The 14,515-nt window shown below is 36.3% G+C and overlaps 1 protein-coding gene across 4 annotated transcripts in view; it reads left to right on the plus strand.

Annotated features, from left to right (window-relative positions):
• Positions 1–14,515, plus strand: part of MON2 (MON2 homolog, regulator of endosome-to-Golgi trafficking) — an 87,802-nt gene that overhangs the window by 39,409 nt on the left and 33,878 nt on the right. For 2 of the 4 annotated variants that reach the window (XM_048065377.2, XM_048065373.2), the window contains exons 21-28: positions 1,945–2,055; positions 2,839–3,014; positions 5,516–5,678; positions 6,156–6,449; positions 7,242–7,440; positions 8,292–8,920; positions 13,725–13,868; positions 14,444–14,461. In XM_048065377.2, coding sequence (XP_047921334.1) covers positions 1,945–2,055; positions 2,839–3,014; positions 5,516–5,678; positions 6,156–6,449; positions 7,242–7,440; positions 8,292–8,920; positions 13,725–13,868; positions 14,444–14,461 — 1,734 coding nt within the window. Of the gene's footprint in view, positions 1–1,944; positions 2,056–2,838; positions 3,015–5,515; positions 5,679–6,155; positions 6,450–7,241; positions 7,441–8,291; positions 8,921–13,724; positions 13,869–14,124; positions 14,462–14,515 lie in introns of all 4 variants that reach the window. The other 2 variants (XR_010829418.1, XM_048065378.2) reach the window with 2 other exon arrangements.

Consider the following 14,515-nt stretch of genomic DNA (forward strand, 5'->3'; position numbering starts at 1 on the left):
CAGCGTGGAGATCTGCTCCATGTGGGACCCATGGGCTGCAGGGGGACAGCCTGCTCCACCAGGGGCCTCTCCACAGGCCGCAGGGGAACTGCTGCTCCAGCACCTGAAGCACTTCCTCTCCTTCCTTCACTGATCTTGTTATCTGCAGTTTTTCTCTCTCACATTTTCTTACTCCTCTCTTACAGCTGCTGCACAATGTGTTTTGTCCTTTTTTAAATATACTGTCACAGAGGTGTGTCAGCAGCATTGCCAACTGGCTTAGCTTTGGTCAGCAGCAAGTCCCTTTTGAAGCTGTCAGGAACTGGCAGTGCCCACCGCAGGGCAGCTCCTGGCCTCTTCTTACAGAGGGCATCCCTGCGGCCTCCCACCCCCCCACAAAACCTTGTGATGTAAGCCCAATGCAAGCAGAGAGATTTTCTTCCTCATTTTCCAGAGTGTCAGGTGCTTCCTTTGAACCACTGTGTTATTTCAAACAGTACGAAGGATTGGCCGCCTCTACGTGGAGATCATATCCACATAATCTTTTATCTAGGAAAAAAAATTTGGATACTTAAAGGTTTAAAGACTTAAAGCACAACCGTCTCTTTCTCTTGTCCTTTCTTCATCTCCAAGACAAATAAGGTTCACCATCCACATCTTGGGACACCGTGTTTTCATCTAGTAAGCAGCCTGTTTCAGTCTGTTATCCATTTTGGATATTTGTCAGTGTTTTGTAGGAAATGCATAGTCTATATCAATTTATTTTAAAGTACTGCCTTATTTACGTTTAAACCTTTGTCTTTGTGGTACAGTGAGGAAGGAGAGAGCACCAGCTGCAAATTCAGTTAAAAACAGCCTGAGGGAAGAATTTCTTCTCTGTCTCTTAAATTGATTATCTGATAAGATTCGGAGCACAATGAAGTATTTCAAATTTTGTCATCTTATATAAAGTAACAAAAAAAAAATCAGTAGAATAGCTATTTCTTTTCTTCATTTTTTAACACGAAGCTACCTCTTCTGCATAGCTCTCCCTTTCAGTTTGGCTAGTGTCCAATAAGGAGACAGCCCACCAACCCAATCCAAACCATCTGCCTTTCTTATCATCCTGCCTTGGACTTTGAAAGGTGCTGCGTTCTCTCACCACCCGAGCTAGAGCTGGAAGGGTGGATATCAAAAATTATATAGAGGTCAATGAGTCTGTAGATACCTTATTTATTTGAGGGCAACAGATACAGGATTACAGTTCATACTGTGTATCTATGCAATGGGTTTGCACAGTGCTTTTATTTTGTTCTTTTCTAAAAAAAAAATATTAGAAAAAATACTAGGTTTAGATTACAAGAAGACAAAGAGAAGGGAATGAAGACATTTGAACTTAAGTGTGAAACAGTGTTCACTGTTGTTTTGTCAAGTTTTTGAAATAATGATACATAAACACTTATTTTACATTCAATAAGTAGTCACTTTTTGTATTTGGGACCATTGAAAAGTAGATGCTTATTGAGTTGATTAATGTCATGCTTACTTACGTGATTATGTATGTTAAGCTGTGTGTGTGAAAGATGAAACTTTAGAATTTTATAGTAGCTTAAGGGTGAGTTAAACCTAGGAAGAGTTGTTTGGTACCTTTTAGCCCATCAATATCTGAAACAGCAGTTAGTATGTTGATTTTGGAGAATGTATTGACTTGAACTGCTGTGGTTTTCAATTTGTTTCCTTCTGTGTCTTTCACTGCTTCCTGTTGCTTCCTTATTCAGAAGGTACGTCCATTCAAAAAATAATTTATTATTATTTTTTTACTATTAAATTTAACATTTAGAGATTTTTTGTATTGTTGTAAAATATTTTACTAAAATATTGTATGTTAAGGTCCACTACAATTTAAATACCAATTTTAAATATTATATATATTCAAATTTTGGTTAAATAAAAGTGCCTTTAAACAGAACACTGTTGTGTTTTCAGGTCTGTCAGCATCCCAACTCCAGAATGAGAGAATGGGGAGCAGAGGCTTTAACTTCTCTCATTAAAGCAGGTCTGACATTCAGCCATGATCCTCCATTATCACAGAATCAGGTAAAATAAGTTTATGGAAAAACTGCTTTCCTCCTTTTCTGGAACTTATAATGAACATAAAATCAAAATCTTCCCTAGAGGAAGTTTTCTGCAGTTCAGTGAATAGGAGGCATTCATAAAGCAACTTTACCATTGAGTTTATAAAGCCTACAGCTGTAACATTCAGTTATAACTATTGAAAATCACCTCGTGCATTCTAATGAGCTACCCTCGCCTTCCTTTTTCAAATACATAACAAAGAGTGGTGATGCTTGCATATTATGTCTGTTTGTTAGAACAAATTGTGGATCACCCTCATGAGTGCAAAACAATTCCAGAATGTTTTGAAGTGTGTATGTGAGGTAGTGGCATGTAAAAAAAATAAATTGCCTAGCCTTCTAAATCACAGCTATTCAACCCGTTATTAATAAAACATTGTAATATTTTTACTGAGGTTCAGTGGATAGTATTTTCAAGGTCTGTTTAGTAGGAAGCTGAGTCTGGCCCTCCTGAATGAGCATAAAGTTGCATGATGACTTTTATGCAACTGTGACAGCATGCTGTAGCTGTTCCCTGAGGAACCTGAAGACCTGGTAGAAAAACAAAGAAAAAATGCAGATTTCCTGCTGAGATCCTTTACCAAGAGCTTTTTTAGAAGGGCCAGTCTGACGCTTGACTTTCAGCATTAAACATCTTCTTAAGAATCTTAGATTGATATTACATGGTTTCACATATTACACATTAAAATAATTAAGAATCAGTTAAAGCTTATTAAGGATGATAAAACTTACTGTTTACTTTTAGAGACTGCAGCTGCTTTTATTGAATCCACTCAAGGAACTGTCAAATATTAGTCATCCTGATATCAGGATCAAGCAGTTGGAGTGCGTGCTACAGATTTTGCAGAGTCAGGGTGACAGCTTAGGACCTGGTTGGCCATTGGTCCTTGGAGTCATGGGGGCAATCCGAAGTGATCAGGGGTAAGTGGTCAAAATAAAATTTTAAAATCATGTAAACTGACAACAGTAGAAAGAGTCCTGCTTTTATTTTCATAATTTAATAACTACTTTGATAATAGCATCATTTTTGTTGTTATTTTTAGCTTATGAACAATTTTACTGAACAGGCATACAGTTTTGGTAATTTTTGATGTAGTGCATGCTTTTATTTTACCGACTTACTCTTTCAGAAGACCAAAATAATTGTTATAGCTAGGGAGTATGACTAGTCTTCTTGCACACAAGGGAAAGTAAGAGGTGAAGTTGCAAGAAGTTCTTTTGAAATGAGCAGTGGAATGAACATCTGACCCTGGAACTGTAAGCATCAAGAACTATTTCCGCACGATTGGACTGTATTATTCCTTCTTTGGTATTAGTCATGACTCTGTGTACCATGATAGGTCATCAGAAAACTTGGGTATTGAAAGAATTCACTTTGGCATATATCTCTTTTCTGTCCATCTTAGTTTCTGTCTTCTGGTCGTATGAGCACCTCTTAAGTCCCTTCTTCAGGTGCGTGGAGGATTTTGCTCTTGTAGCAGTATTGCTTGCTCTGACAGTAATACTTGCCAAAATCCCCAAGGATATTGGCATACTTGGTTGCGAGCATCTTCTTTTTGATAGCCATGCTTCCCTTCCTATAAAGAACATAGAATACTTTTCTTCAAACACGTAGCATTGTTTGACCACCTCATATCAACTACTGTAGGAAAAAAAGATTAAGCAAGCCTTCTTTTCCTTGGGAAACAAATAAATATTTTGCTTTTCTTATAGCTGTGATCTCAAAATGTGGGCACTATCATACTCTAAGTATAAGCTGTTGACTATTAGACTTTATTCACAAGTGTCTTCCTTCTGCTCAGAGAACTTCCTGGAGACCAGGGTAGAGATCCATTTGCATTCCAGAATGTCTTGGCAGGTTGATATAAATACAGAAGATGCCATTTTGAGAACCAGTGATCCTGAAGTCACTTCTGATTGCACAATGCTAGCCTGCAAAACAAGAGGAAATATTCCTTTGAAGAATTTCTTTTCAATGGGTTGTCAGTTTATTTTAAGGGTAGATAAGTCACTACAGAATATTTCAAGAGCTAAACTTAGGCTGCTTACATTTGTATTTACCTTTTGGGTGGCTATCCATAACATTAAGGACAATTTTACATTTTGATCAGCTGTATTGCTGTTCCAACTTGCATGAAGAGCTTTGAAACCTTTCTCCAAATGCATAGTGAGGACATTAATTAGGAAATTAACTTCTTTGAATTTGTTCTAATGGCCTTGCATTTGAATATAGAAAAAGAGGTTACTTGCCCATTATTGCAGTTCTTCAAAATGAGCTGTGTAACTATACTTTCATTTCCTGCCTCCTTTCCTTTTCCTATAGAGTCCTTGAAGATCACATACCTGTGAAGTTTTGTAGTGGAGAGGGAACTGCAGCAGTTTTGGGTGTGTTTCACTTCATAGACTCATGTAATGAATGCAAAGGAAAGTAGTGTGTGAAAATTTCCTCCATAAGTTTAGCAAGGATATATCCTTTGATCTTAATGTGGTGGGATGGGTGCCTATTTGCAGTATGCATATTATTACGTAGAATTATTAGTTATACTTTTATTGTCCATGTGAACTTTTGTGTGCATTTCTCTGGCTTCCATCTCAGGCTGGCTGTTACAATACGGTGGTCCACCTATGATACTCATTTTGAATTAATTGGAAAAAAAAAAAAAAAGGTTCTTTTATTTGGGATTCTGAAATAAGTAATTGACATCTCTACTCTGATTGTTTTGTTTTTTTTCTCCCTGGAATATATGTTCTGAAGGACACTCATTTTCTGTGTCAAAAACCGTTGGATTTTTCTTTTTTACGTTAAATATTAAGCATTGTAAAAACTGTACTTAAATCTAAATACAGCTGTAGCAGTTTGTCTTCCCTATTTTGTATTTACCTTTACTCCACTGCTCTTTTATGATTCCTTCATTTTGTCTCTCACTAAACAAGATTTTGGTTGTGGATAGTCTTCCTTCATGGAGAACTCCTTCTCACAAACCTTTTCCAGACTACATTTTTATTTTATCTGTTTGTGTTCAGAATTTAATTCTGAAGGCAGAGTATTTATTAAATACGTATTTAATGGCAGATATTTTCAAAAGACTTTGACTAACATAATATAGTATTGAAGCATGTAAGACTACCTTTGTATTAGCATGCATCTTTCCTAATAAATAAAAATACATTTTTCCCACCCATTTGGCATACTTTAGGTACATACTTTAAGTTGAAACTTAAACTGAATGTCATATCTCAAAAAAGTATAGTTGAAACATTTTAAATCTTGTAAATTCATTTCAAAATTTATATATATATATATATTTCTTTTCTAATACTGCCATCTCCTGATGTACTGTATTCGAAAAGTTTCTGTGCTCTTGAAGAAACTTGAAATTAGAGTGTGTGTATGTGTTTTGTTTTTGTTTTGTTTTTTTAAGAGAGTCCTTAATACGGACTGCATTCCAGTGTCTTCAGTTGGTTGTGACAGACTTTCTTCCAACAATGCCATGTACTTGTCTACAGATAGTTGTTGAAGTTGCAGGAAGCTTTGGACTTCACAATCAAGAGCTAAATATTAGCTTAACTTCAATTGGTTTGTTGGTGAGTTTTACATTAGCCTACAGTGATGCTGCTTCTAGCTTTTTTTTTTTTCAAATGAAAATTAATCTGTAGTCTGTTCTACAAATGAAAGCCAAAACCCGTTTTTCAAATTGTTACTGACATCCCATGCAGTCATTTGGAATCATATGTAAATTGAATGAGCACAGTTTATCTTTAATCTTCCTGACTCCAAGGTTGTATAAAACAAATAGTATTGTGTTGTAAACATGTTCACCAGTATCATATTTTTAATACAAACTTTTCCTTTTTGGTATCTCACGTATAATTGTGGCTTAAAAGCTAAGGCTGAGAAAATTACTTTCTGTACCTTACAGCATTTATGTGCTATCTTATTCCATCAGTGTAGGGAACCTTATAAAACACTTTTAAATGTGAAAATGAGAAACAATTTATTTCATGATCGTTAAGTGTGTTGTAATATTTTTATTGTGCAACAACATCTTATTTTTTTTCTAGTGGAATATTTCAGATTATTTTTTCCAAAGAGGTGAAATAATTGAAAAGGAACTAAACAAAGAAGAAGCAGTGTTGCAGAAACAGGCAGAGGAAAAGGGGGTAGTGCTGAACAGACCTTTTCATCCTGCACCACCATTTGACTGTCTTTGGTTATGTCTGTATGCCAAACTTGGAGAACTCTGTGTGGATCCCCGACCTGCAGTTAGAAAGAGTGCTGGGCAGACGTTGTTTTCCACTATTGGTGCTCATGGAACTTTATTGCAACATTCAACGTGGCACACAGTGATATGGAAGGTATGTCGTGTGAGCTTCTTCTGAAGGTTTTTAAAATTTAATTCTCATTCTGCTAACAGTTGGTGTACTGTTTCAATGTCCATTAGCTAGTTTATTAACATTCTTTTAAAGATAACATATGGTTGCAGAAGTCTGACCTCTCATTTTATTTTTTTACACTTTTCTCTTGTCTGTAAAACCTCTTATGAAATGCAATTTTTCTATCTTGATCATTTTTTTCTTACACAGGAGTTGTATAAAAGGGCTATTCCTTTCCTGCACAGAGTAAAGACTCCTCCTGTTGTGTGAAAATATCACCATATTTTGAGAGTCACCACATTTGAGATTCATCTGATTGGATTGATCTTATATTAGATTGAGCATTGCTTTGCCCTCTGTTTTGTCTCCCTTCTTTGAGAGGGTCAGTCAGATACCTTGTTCTAGATCACAGTCATGTTGGTTGTGCCTTGTGGAAAAATTGGGCTGTGGTTGAGTCTATTGCCTACTGCGCCTGTTGTTCAGGTATCTGAGGTCCATAGATTAGTACAGATCTCTAACAGTAGCCTTCTGTTAGTACTAACACTGTTCTCAGTGGTTCTGATCATGCTGTTTCTAACTCTTCTTAAGTGAACATCAGTTAGCTGATAAGTACTCTTAGCTGTTGCAGGGACTGTGTAGAATAACGGAATTCCCAAGATGACACAGGGACATAAAGGATAACAGAAAATTTATTATTTTTGTTGTTTTACTGAGAATATAACAATGTTATTTTAAAAGTTGCTCCTTTTTTCATTTTTTTTCTGACTATTGCAGGTTTTATTTCACCTCTTGGATAGGGTTCGAGAATCTTCTACTACAGCTGACAAAGAGAAAATTGAATCAGGAGGAGGGAACATCCTCATCCATCATTCAAGGGATACAGCTGAGAAACAATGGGCAGAGACATGGGTGTTAACACTGGCTGGAGTTGCAAGAATATTTAACACCCGGAGATATTTACTGCAGCCTTTAGGTAAAATTTATGGTTTAAAATTACTGAAAGATACAGTAATGAACTTCCAGCTTTGTATGTTTTTTTCTGTTACAGTACCAGGCAAGAATCTTAATCTTAGGTTGGAAGTGTGTTTCTATTGTCTCACCTCAAATGTGATGACAATTAGAATTTTTAATTCATACTCCTCAGAGCCCAAAACCCTAAATACCAATTTCCTCTTCCATGTCATGGTACTTGAGATGAAATCTCAGTAGTTACAATTCTGTGTGCCAAATAACCTGAACTTACAGTAGCATGATAGCAATAATAATTTTTGTGTTTGGTTGATTGCCAGAACATATTTTTCCTCTTGTTAAGGTTACAAAGGTTAATGAAAGGTTAATAAAAGCCTCAAACTCCAAAAACGAAACCTTTCTTTACAGGTCAATTATAGAATTTAAAAATTCCTTATAAAACGCATTACTTGACTATAGATTTGACCCTTTATTCCTTGTGTATGCTGAACACTTTGAAATCAACAGGCATCTGCTATGCATAAGAACAAATTTTTTTCACTATCCTGAATAAACAAAACATTTTTTTTCTGGTATGACATATGATACATGATATATTGCTAGTAATTTTGGTATAAACATTCATATATTATTGCGTTCTTCATATATGTGTGTTGCATTTGTTGCATTCATTCTCTTTACTTACTGTCAAACTGATTGATTTTGAAAGGCATTGAAGCAGTCCTGTAACTTCATGAAATTTCTCTGTGTTAGAGGAACAAGTACTTGAAGAGCCTTTCAGAGATGGAGTTGGGTAGGGAGTGAGACAGCAAGCCGATACCAAGTAGATTTTTTTTTTTTTTCTATTTTTAACAGGAGACTTTTCCCAAGCCTGGGATGTTCTTCTTGATCACATCCAATCAGCAGCGCTCAGCAAAAATAATGAAGTTTCCTTGGCTGCTCTGAAAAGCTTCCAGGAAATCTTACAAATCGTTTCTCCTGTCCGAGACTCAGAGAAGCCTGACACACCACCTGCTATCAATGTTTCTGTACCTGTGGTGGTAGGAACAACAACTGCCACTAGTCTTGGCAGATCGTTCATGAGAACTGACTCCATAGGGGAAAGAATGGGAAGATACAATGGATCTGAACTACCTGTAGTAACAGACGAGATCGAAGATTTGAATCTTTGGTGGGCAGCTTGGAACAGCTGGTATAGGATTGGTTCAGAAAGTACAAAGCCTCCAATTAATTTTGATAAATTGACTTTCATTCCCAGCCAGCCTTTTCTTACAGCTTTAATTCAAATATTCCCAGCTCTTTACCAACACATCAAAACTGGTTTCAGCATGGATGATCTCCAAAAGCTGGGTGTCATTTTGCATGGTGCTGTTTCAGTTCCGATCAGTTCTGACGCTTCCCCTTTCATCCTTCCATCTTATACTGAAGCAGTTCTGACAAGTTTACAGGAAGCAGTGCTTACAGCTTTAGATGTTTTACAAAAGGTAATAATGGGACTTCAAATGTGTGGTGAAAGGTAAACTACACTCTCTCAGTTCTTCTTCTTGGAAGTATAGTGCGGTGACTTAAGTGTTCACTTATTTAAATATGCACAGTGTACTGTTTTATAACAATCAGAATTCCAGTCCTGGTGCGACCGAGGTGTTCTGCATTCAAAGGAGTGGTGTAATCTTTATGGAATGCATTTTTGCTAGGTTGCAGAAGTACCTTAAGTGTGGTGCTACGTTTATATCCATTTACTGGTCTAGCTAATATTTAAGTATTGTACTGTTATGAGTGTCTGCACATGGAGCTGGGGAAATAATCTCCCGAATGGTATTCCTTATGTTGCCCAGGCACTACCATGAACAAAGTCTAGAAGAGTGATGATCATGAGAATTTTGAGTACGTGCAAAGCATAAAACCTAAAAAGGTTTCTAGCAGACTACCTTCTTAACTCTTATTAATTAGTCATTTAAGGAAAATGGCACATCTCTGCATAAAAAATTCTTAATGTAGAACTCATCCTGAAAGAGCACCGTTCATGCAAATTAATTTGTAGACAGCAAATTAGGGTGCCCTTTTACTAGGTAGTAAAAAAACATAAAAGTATTCTTTCTCTTGCTGGAGTTGTAAAAGACCTTGCAAATATGATCATTCAGAAAACATTTATTCAAAAGAAACAAAGTTGATAATGAATGAGATCATGTGTTTAGATTAAGCACTGCTTTAAGAAAAAAACTTGAGAAATGCCAGAATTAAAACTGTCCATGTGACCTGACTTCAGTCACTTTGGGCTTTCATGTTATGACTGTTTTGCTTAACTACTTGGACGTACCTTTTTTAAAATTCTTTTGTCAGACAGGATCCTGTCTCATTCAGCTCAAAGAATGTATGGTGCCTACTTAATGAGCAGAGGTTCAGTGTCTTGTTTTCTTTTTGCTTAGTGAGGGTTGGCTTGTGTCATACTTATTTCGACCCCACAAGAAAGGCAAAATCATTATCTTGCAGTCATACCTTTAGTTTGTGGGTTTAAGAAATATGAATGTATTTTGAGAACGGAACTATAAGATTAGAAGTTGGTATTAAATTTCAGTGTTGTATGTGGGAATATAAGTAACACAAAGCTTTAAGACCAATTGTATCCACTAAACCATCACCCTATTCCAATCAGGTTTACCCTTTTTGTCTCTTTTCCATTCCAGCAGCTCAGCCTTGCTGAGTTAAAGTAAAGGCTTCTGGCACTTTTCACAGAAAAGGTTTCCACAAATTTTAATATGAGGAAAAACTGCATATTTTTTTCTAGTCTTGTTCTTGTCACGGTGCTAAACTGTTTTAGCTGAAGTTTTCCAAAATGGCAAAAACAACTGCAACAAATCCCTGTGAGAAACAGAGACATGTTTACATTACAGGCCCAAGCCTTTGAAAATACAAATAGGAAGTCGTTGGTACACTATCAAACAGTACATCCCATGGTTGGAATATATATACATATATTACTAATAGAAAATCAATAAGGTCATTAATAACTAAGTTAAAATATATTTGGAGATTAGCAAGTTCTGTGAAGTCTCATGATCTTCCCTCTGGGCTGCGTAACCCAGTAGAATTCACATGACAAGGCAGTCAGCCAGTGCTATGTGTGAAGCAAAGGCTGGCTGTGAAGTGGTTTTGCTGGATGCTGCAGTGTCTTTTTCCTGTGTTGAATTAATGCTCAGGAATACTTGCAGGTTCCGGTGGGATAGTTAAAGAAGAGCATGTAAATATTTGCCTGCTTCAGTGTTCGAGTGTGGGATCAGATTAAAGTTTTGTTCTTTGTCGATGTAGAAAGATTTAGGTTTTCATTTTGTAAGAAGTTCTGGAACAACATTGCAGCTGGAATAGCTGGAAAATGATATGTTAAGACCGAACCCCTGGCTGTCCTGATAGAGATTTTATTATGTGATTGCACTAGCACAGGACATGCTAATGCAAGAACACAGGAGTGGAAGGCAAGCTTAGTAGTTCTTGTTTCAGATTTCCATGTGTTGAATCCATTTTAGACCCTTCGTTCATTTTCTTTTTTATTCCTCATGAGAATTTGTTTTCTAGTCTTCCACTGTTGTAGTCTAAATGCCTGCTTCATCATATTAGCTCAGCTAAAATTTGTACCCAAGCCTGAATTCTCTGACTGTGCTCACTGCCTACCTACATTCAGTCTGGGTCAACGCTGCAGTGAGCCAGCAGGCTCCTCAGACAGAGGAACACAGATACATATTTGGTTATCAGATACATTTGAATTCTGCTTCTGTAGGCAGTATGTATGTAAACCTCTTGAGCTGTGGGTGTGGTGCTCAAGGATATATTTACATTTACAACAGTTAGCACAGACTTAGCCACTGAGACCAGTAAAAATAACTGTAGTCTATGACAATAGCTGCAGTGGGAGTTGTTAAATAAATCTCAAACTATACAAAAATTTGAAGGTTTGTACTAGAATGCTTTAAAGCATAAACTTCTAAAACTAAAGTACCGTATCCATTTTTACAGCAAACAACGATCAGCCAAGTATTATGTTTTAGGGTTTCTGTGCATTTTATTGTTACCTGAACATTACTTTTTGTTTTATATGTGTCTCCTTACTTAAGGATGTAAAGATGCACTCAATGCAGTAAATACTACTCTATTTTATAAGCAGCTCTTAAAGATACTTTCAGCATCCTTGGTCACACACTTTACTAGGCCATTTTTGCATTTTTCATAATGATGCATTTTTTATTCTTAGATAAAAAATACTTGGTGTCAGTCAGAAACATAAACCCCTTTGAAAATCAGTTCTAGATAGGTGACTTTTCAAAGTACGGATGGAGTACCAGGTCAGTTACTTTTAATATTATACAGGTAATGTTAAGAGCTGAAAATACCTAAGTAGACTGGACAGAAAATGCTTCTATTTGTAAAATAAAATTTTACAAGAGTTTCATAAAATATTAAGAACAAGAACCTACTGATGCACAAGCTTTAAGTAGTAGTTATTGCTTTTGTTCACCAGTACAGAAAAAGTAGCATCTGCAGAAGCTCTGATCCTAAAATGAGTAATAATAACAATAATAAAAATCTAACAAGCTAGAATGAACAGCAAGTCTATTTGGAAGTTTTGCCGTTACAGATGTTAAGCGAGTCTTCTGGGGGTGACGTTGAAGATACGTGTACATAAGTTAGATCTGTATGAAACTCATATAGGAATTTCTGGATGCTCTTTTTCCCTTTCTAATCCATGTGGTGTTATAAAAAATAATTTCTTACATCAATTATTTTGCATTAACCTGTTAAGATTTAGTGTAGTGACTTTGGTGCAGCAGCATATCAGCTGAAATGGTCTTGCAGTGTGTCGAGTGCTTCAGATCAGCAATTAACCTTCAGCATTCAGCCACACAGGGGAGCATCTAGCATTCAAGTGCCTTTTTCTGAGGTCAGTACAGTCTTGGACTTGAGAGAAGGACAGCTTTCTTAGGAGGAGCAGTATTCCACTATATTCATAATGTTGGTTAAGTTTTGGGGAATTAGACATGTTTTGAATTGAGGGAAGCTGTGGAAAAGAGGCTATTAATGATTCATGGAGTGCTCTGGTGCACGTTGTAGATTGCCTGAAGGTGCAGCTTGGTTTTAGGATGATCTAGAGATGGCAGTGTCTGTAACCCCTGATGGCTTGCTCCCTCTCACGGCTGAGGACTTAGGATATTTTCTAGCCACTCAACCGTCATGGCTCGACACAGCCTCAGCGTTGAAGCTGTGTTTGAACAGCTTCAGAGCTGGTGGCACCTGGAGTGAGTTTGGCCACAACTTGTCATGAATGAGCTTCGGTTAATGGAAAAGGGTTTGACTCCTCCCCAGAGGAAAATGACAGTACAAGCTCAAGACCTTTTTGTGGAGCAATAAATAGACTGTGTCTTGAAGCTTTGAGAGGAGGGACCTGGAGAGGAAAAGCAAGACTTTGAAAATGACAGAAAATAATTGGAAAAGCTTCATAGAATCTTTGTATCTGGCTTTGAAAATAGATGCCCTACCTTTTCCTTGGGATTTATTTTGCAACAGGAAATTGTTACGCTATGGCAACATGGTATTTCTTTGACATCTTCTAAGTACACCCTTCCTAAAATGTTTTCCGTTTTAACACAAGATTATGTGTTTCAGCTATGCCAAAATGATATCATTCTGATTTTATTTATGTAAGACACAAGTTTAACTACTTATAGAAACTTTGTATGAATTACTTCTGAGATTTAAATGCTTCTTGAAGTAGAACTTAAAGAAGATGTGTCTGAGCGAGATCAGTAGTCAGGACTTGTATATGACCTATAAATATGTCATGTCAAAGCAGAGTTTGTAAAGAAAATGTGTCATTTATTAGACAAAATGAGATACCTGGCCATATATAGATTAGTAAATACCACTATCTTTCCACATAGTTTTCTGTAATAAAATAACAAAACTTATTTTAAGTTTAATAAGAACTGTAAGAACTAAAAGTATTAGAACTATACAATTTCTTTTATACAGCATAAATCTTGCATGGTCCAGTTCCTGCATGACACTGTAGTAATCATTCTGTATTTATGCAATGAGATTATTTCATACTGATTGTGTTGTTACAGTTTTAGCATTTTGTTGGTATAGTAAAATAATTTGTGAGCTAAGTTAATAGTAATCCTTATAATTCGCAGAGGTAGCTAAGAGGCAGATACGGGGATTTTTTTTGTAGGAGCTCCTTGGATTGAGGCAGATTTTTAAATGCTGATGCTCAAGCTTTTGTATTTTCTTTTGGTATAGGCTATATGTGTAGGCTCAGAAAACATGCAGATAATGTATCCTGCAATCTTCGACCAGCTATTGGCCTTTGTCGAATTTTCCTGCAAGCCTCCCCAGTATGGACAGCTGGAAACAAAGCACATTGCAAATGCAAAATATAATCAGGTAATTTATTAGAAGTCTCACTTGTTTCATTTGGCTGGTGAACACAACTCACCTTCAGATGCAGGTTGTTTAGCCAGATGCACTTATTCTATCTGTAAAAATTTTGCTGTGCATGTTGTGTAGTAAGTTGTTTTATTAGTATTTTTACATGCTTTTATCTTCTTTCACTCCCTTTGAATTCTACTTTTTCTTTTCTTTTCTTTTCTTTTCTTTTCTTTTTTTTTTTTTTTTTAATATTCTGTATTCCTCCATGTAGGAAGATTCTTGCCTGGACACCAGACGTGATGAATGTGTCTGAATTTGTCCAGTGAATTAAACTATCTGCTCGTATATTTGATACTATATTAAATAGAAAGGCACCATAGTTTTGAATGGAGAAAACTCCTTCAAACTGCACATTTTTGAATTGCACATGCAGGAGAGAAACGGGACATACTCAATAATTCTTTATATCTGTGTACTCTGCTGTTCACTGAGCATGAGCATCTGATTCGGTGTAATCTAAGAGGTAATTGTTATGTATGTATTAATTCTTCTTATTCTATTTGTCCTGCAACACAATGGAATCACACTAGATACAACTATTTGCACCGGTGAGTTAAATTTCCTTAAAGATTGTCCTAATGTAGTTGTCTTGCCTAGATTGC

Source organism: Anser cygnoides, chromosome 1 (genome assembly GCF_040182565.1).
Source record: "Anser cygnoides isolate HZ-2024a breed goose chromosome 1, Taihu_goose_T2T_genome, whole genome shotgun sequence".
NCBI lineage: Eukaryota > Metazoa > Chordata > Aves > Anseriformes > Anatidae > Anser > Anser cygnoides.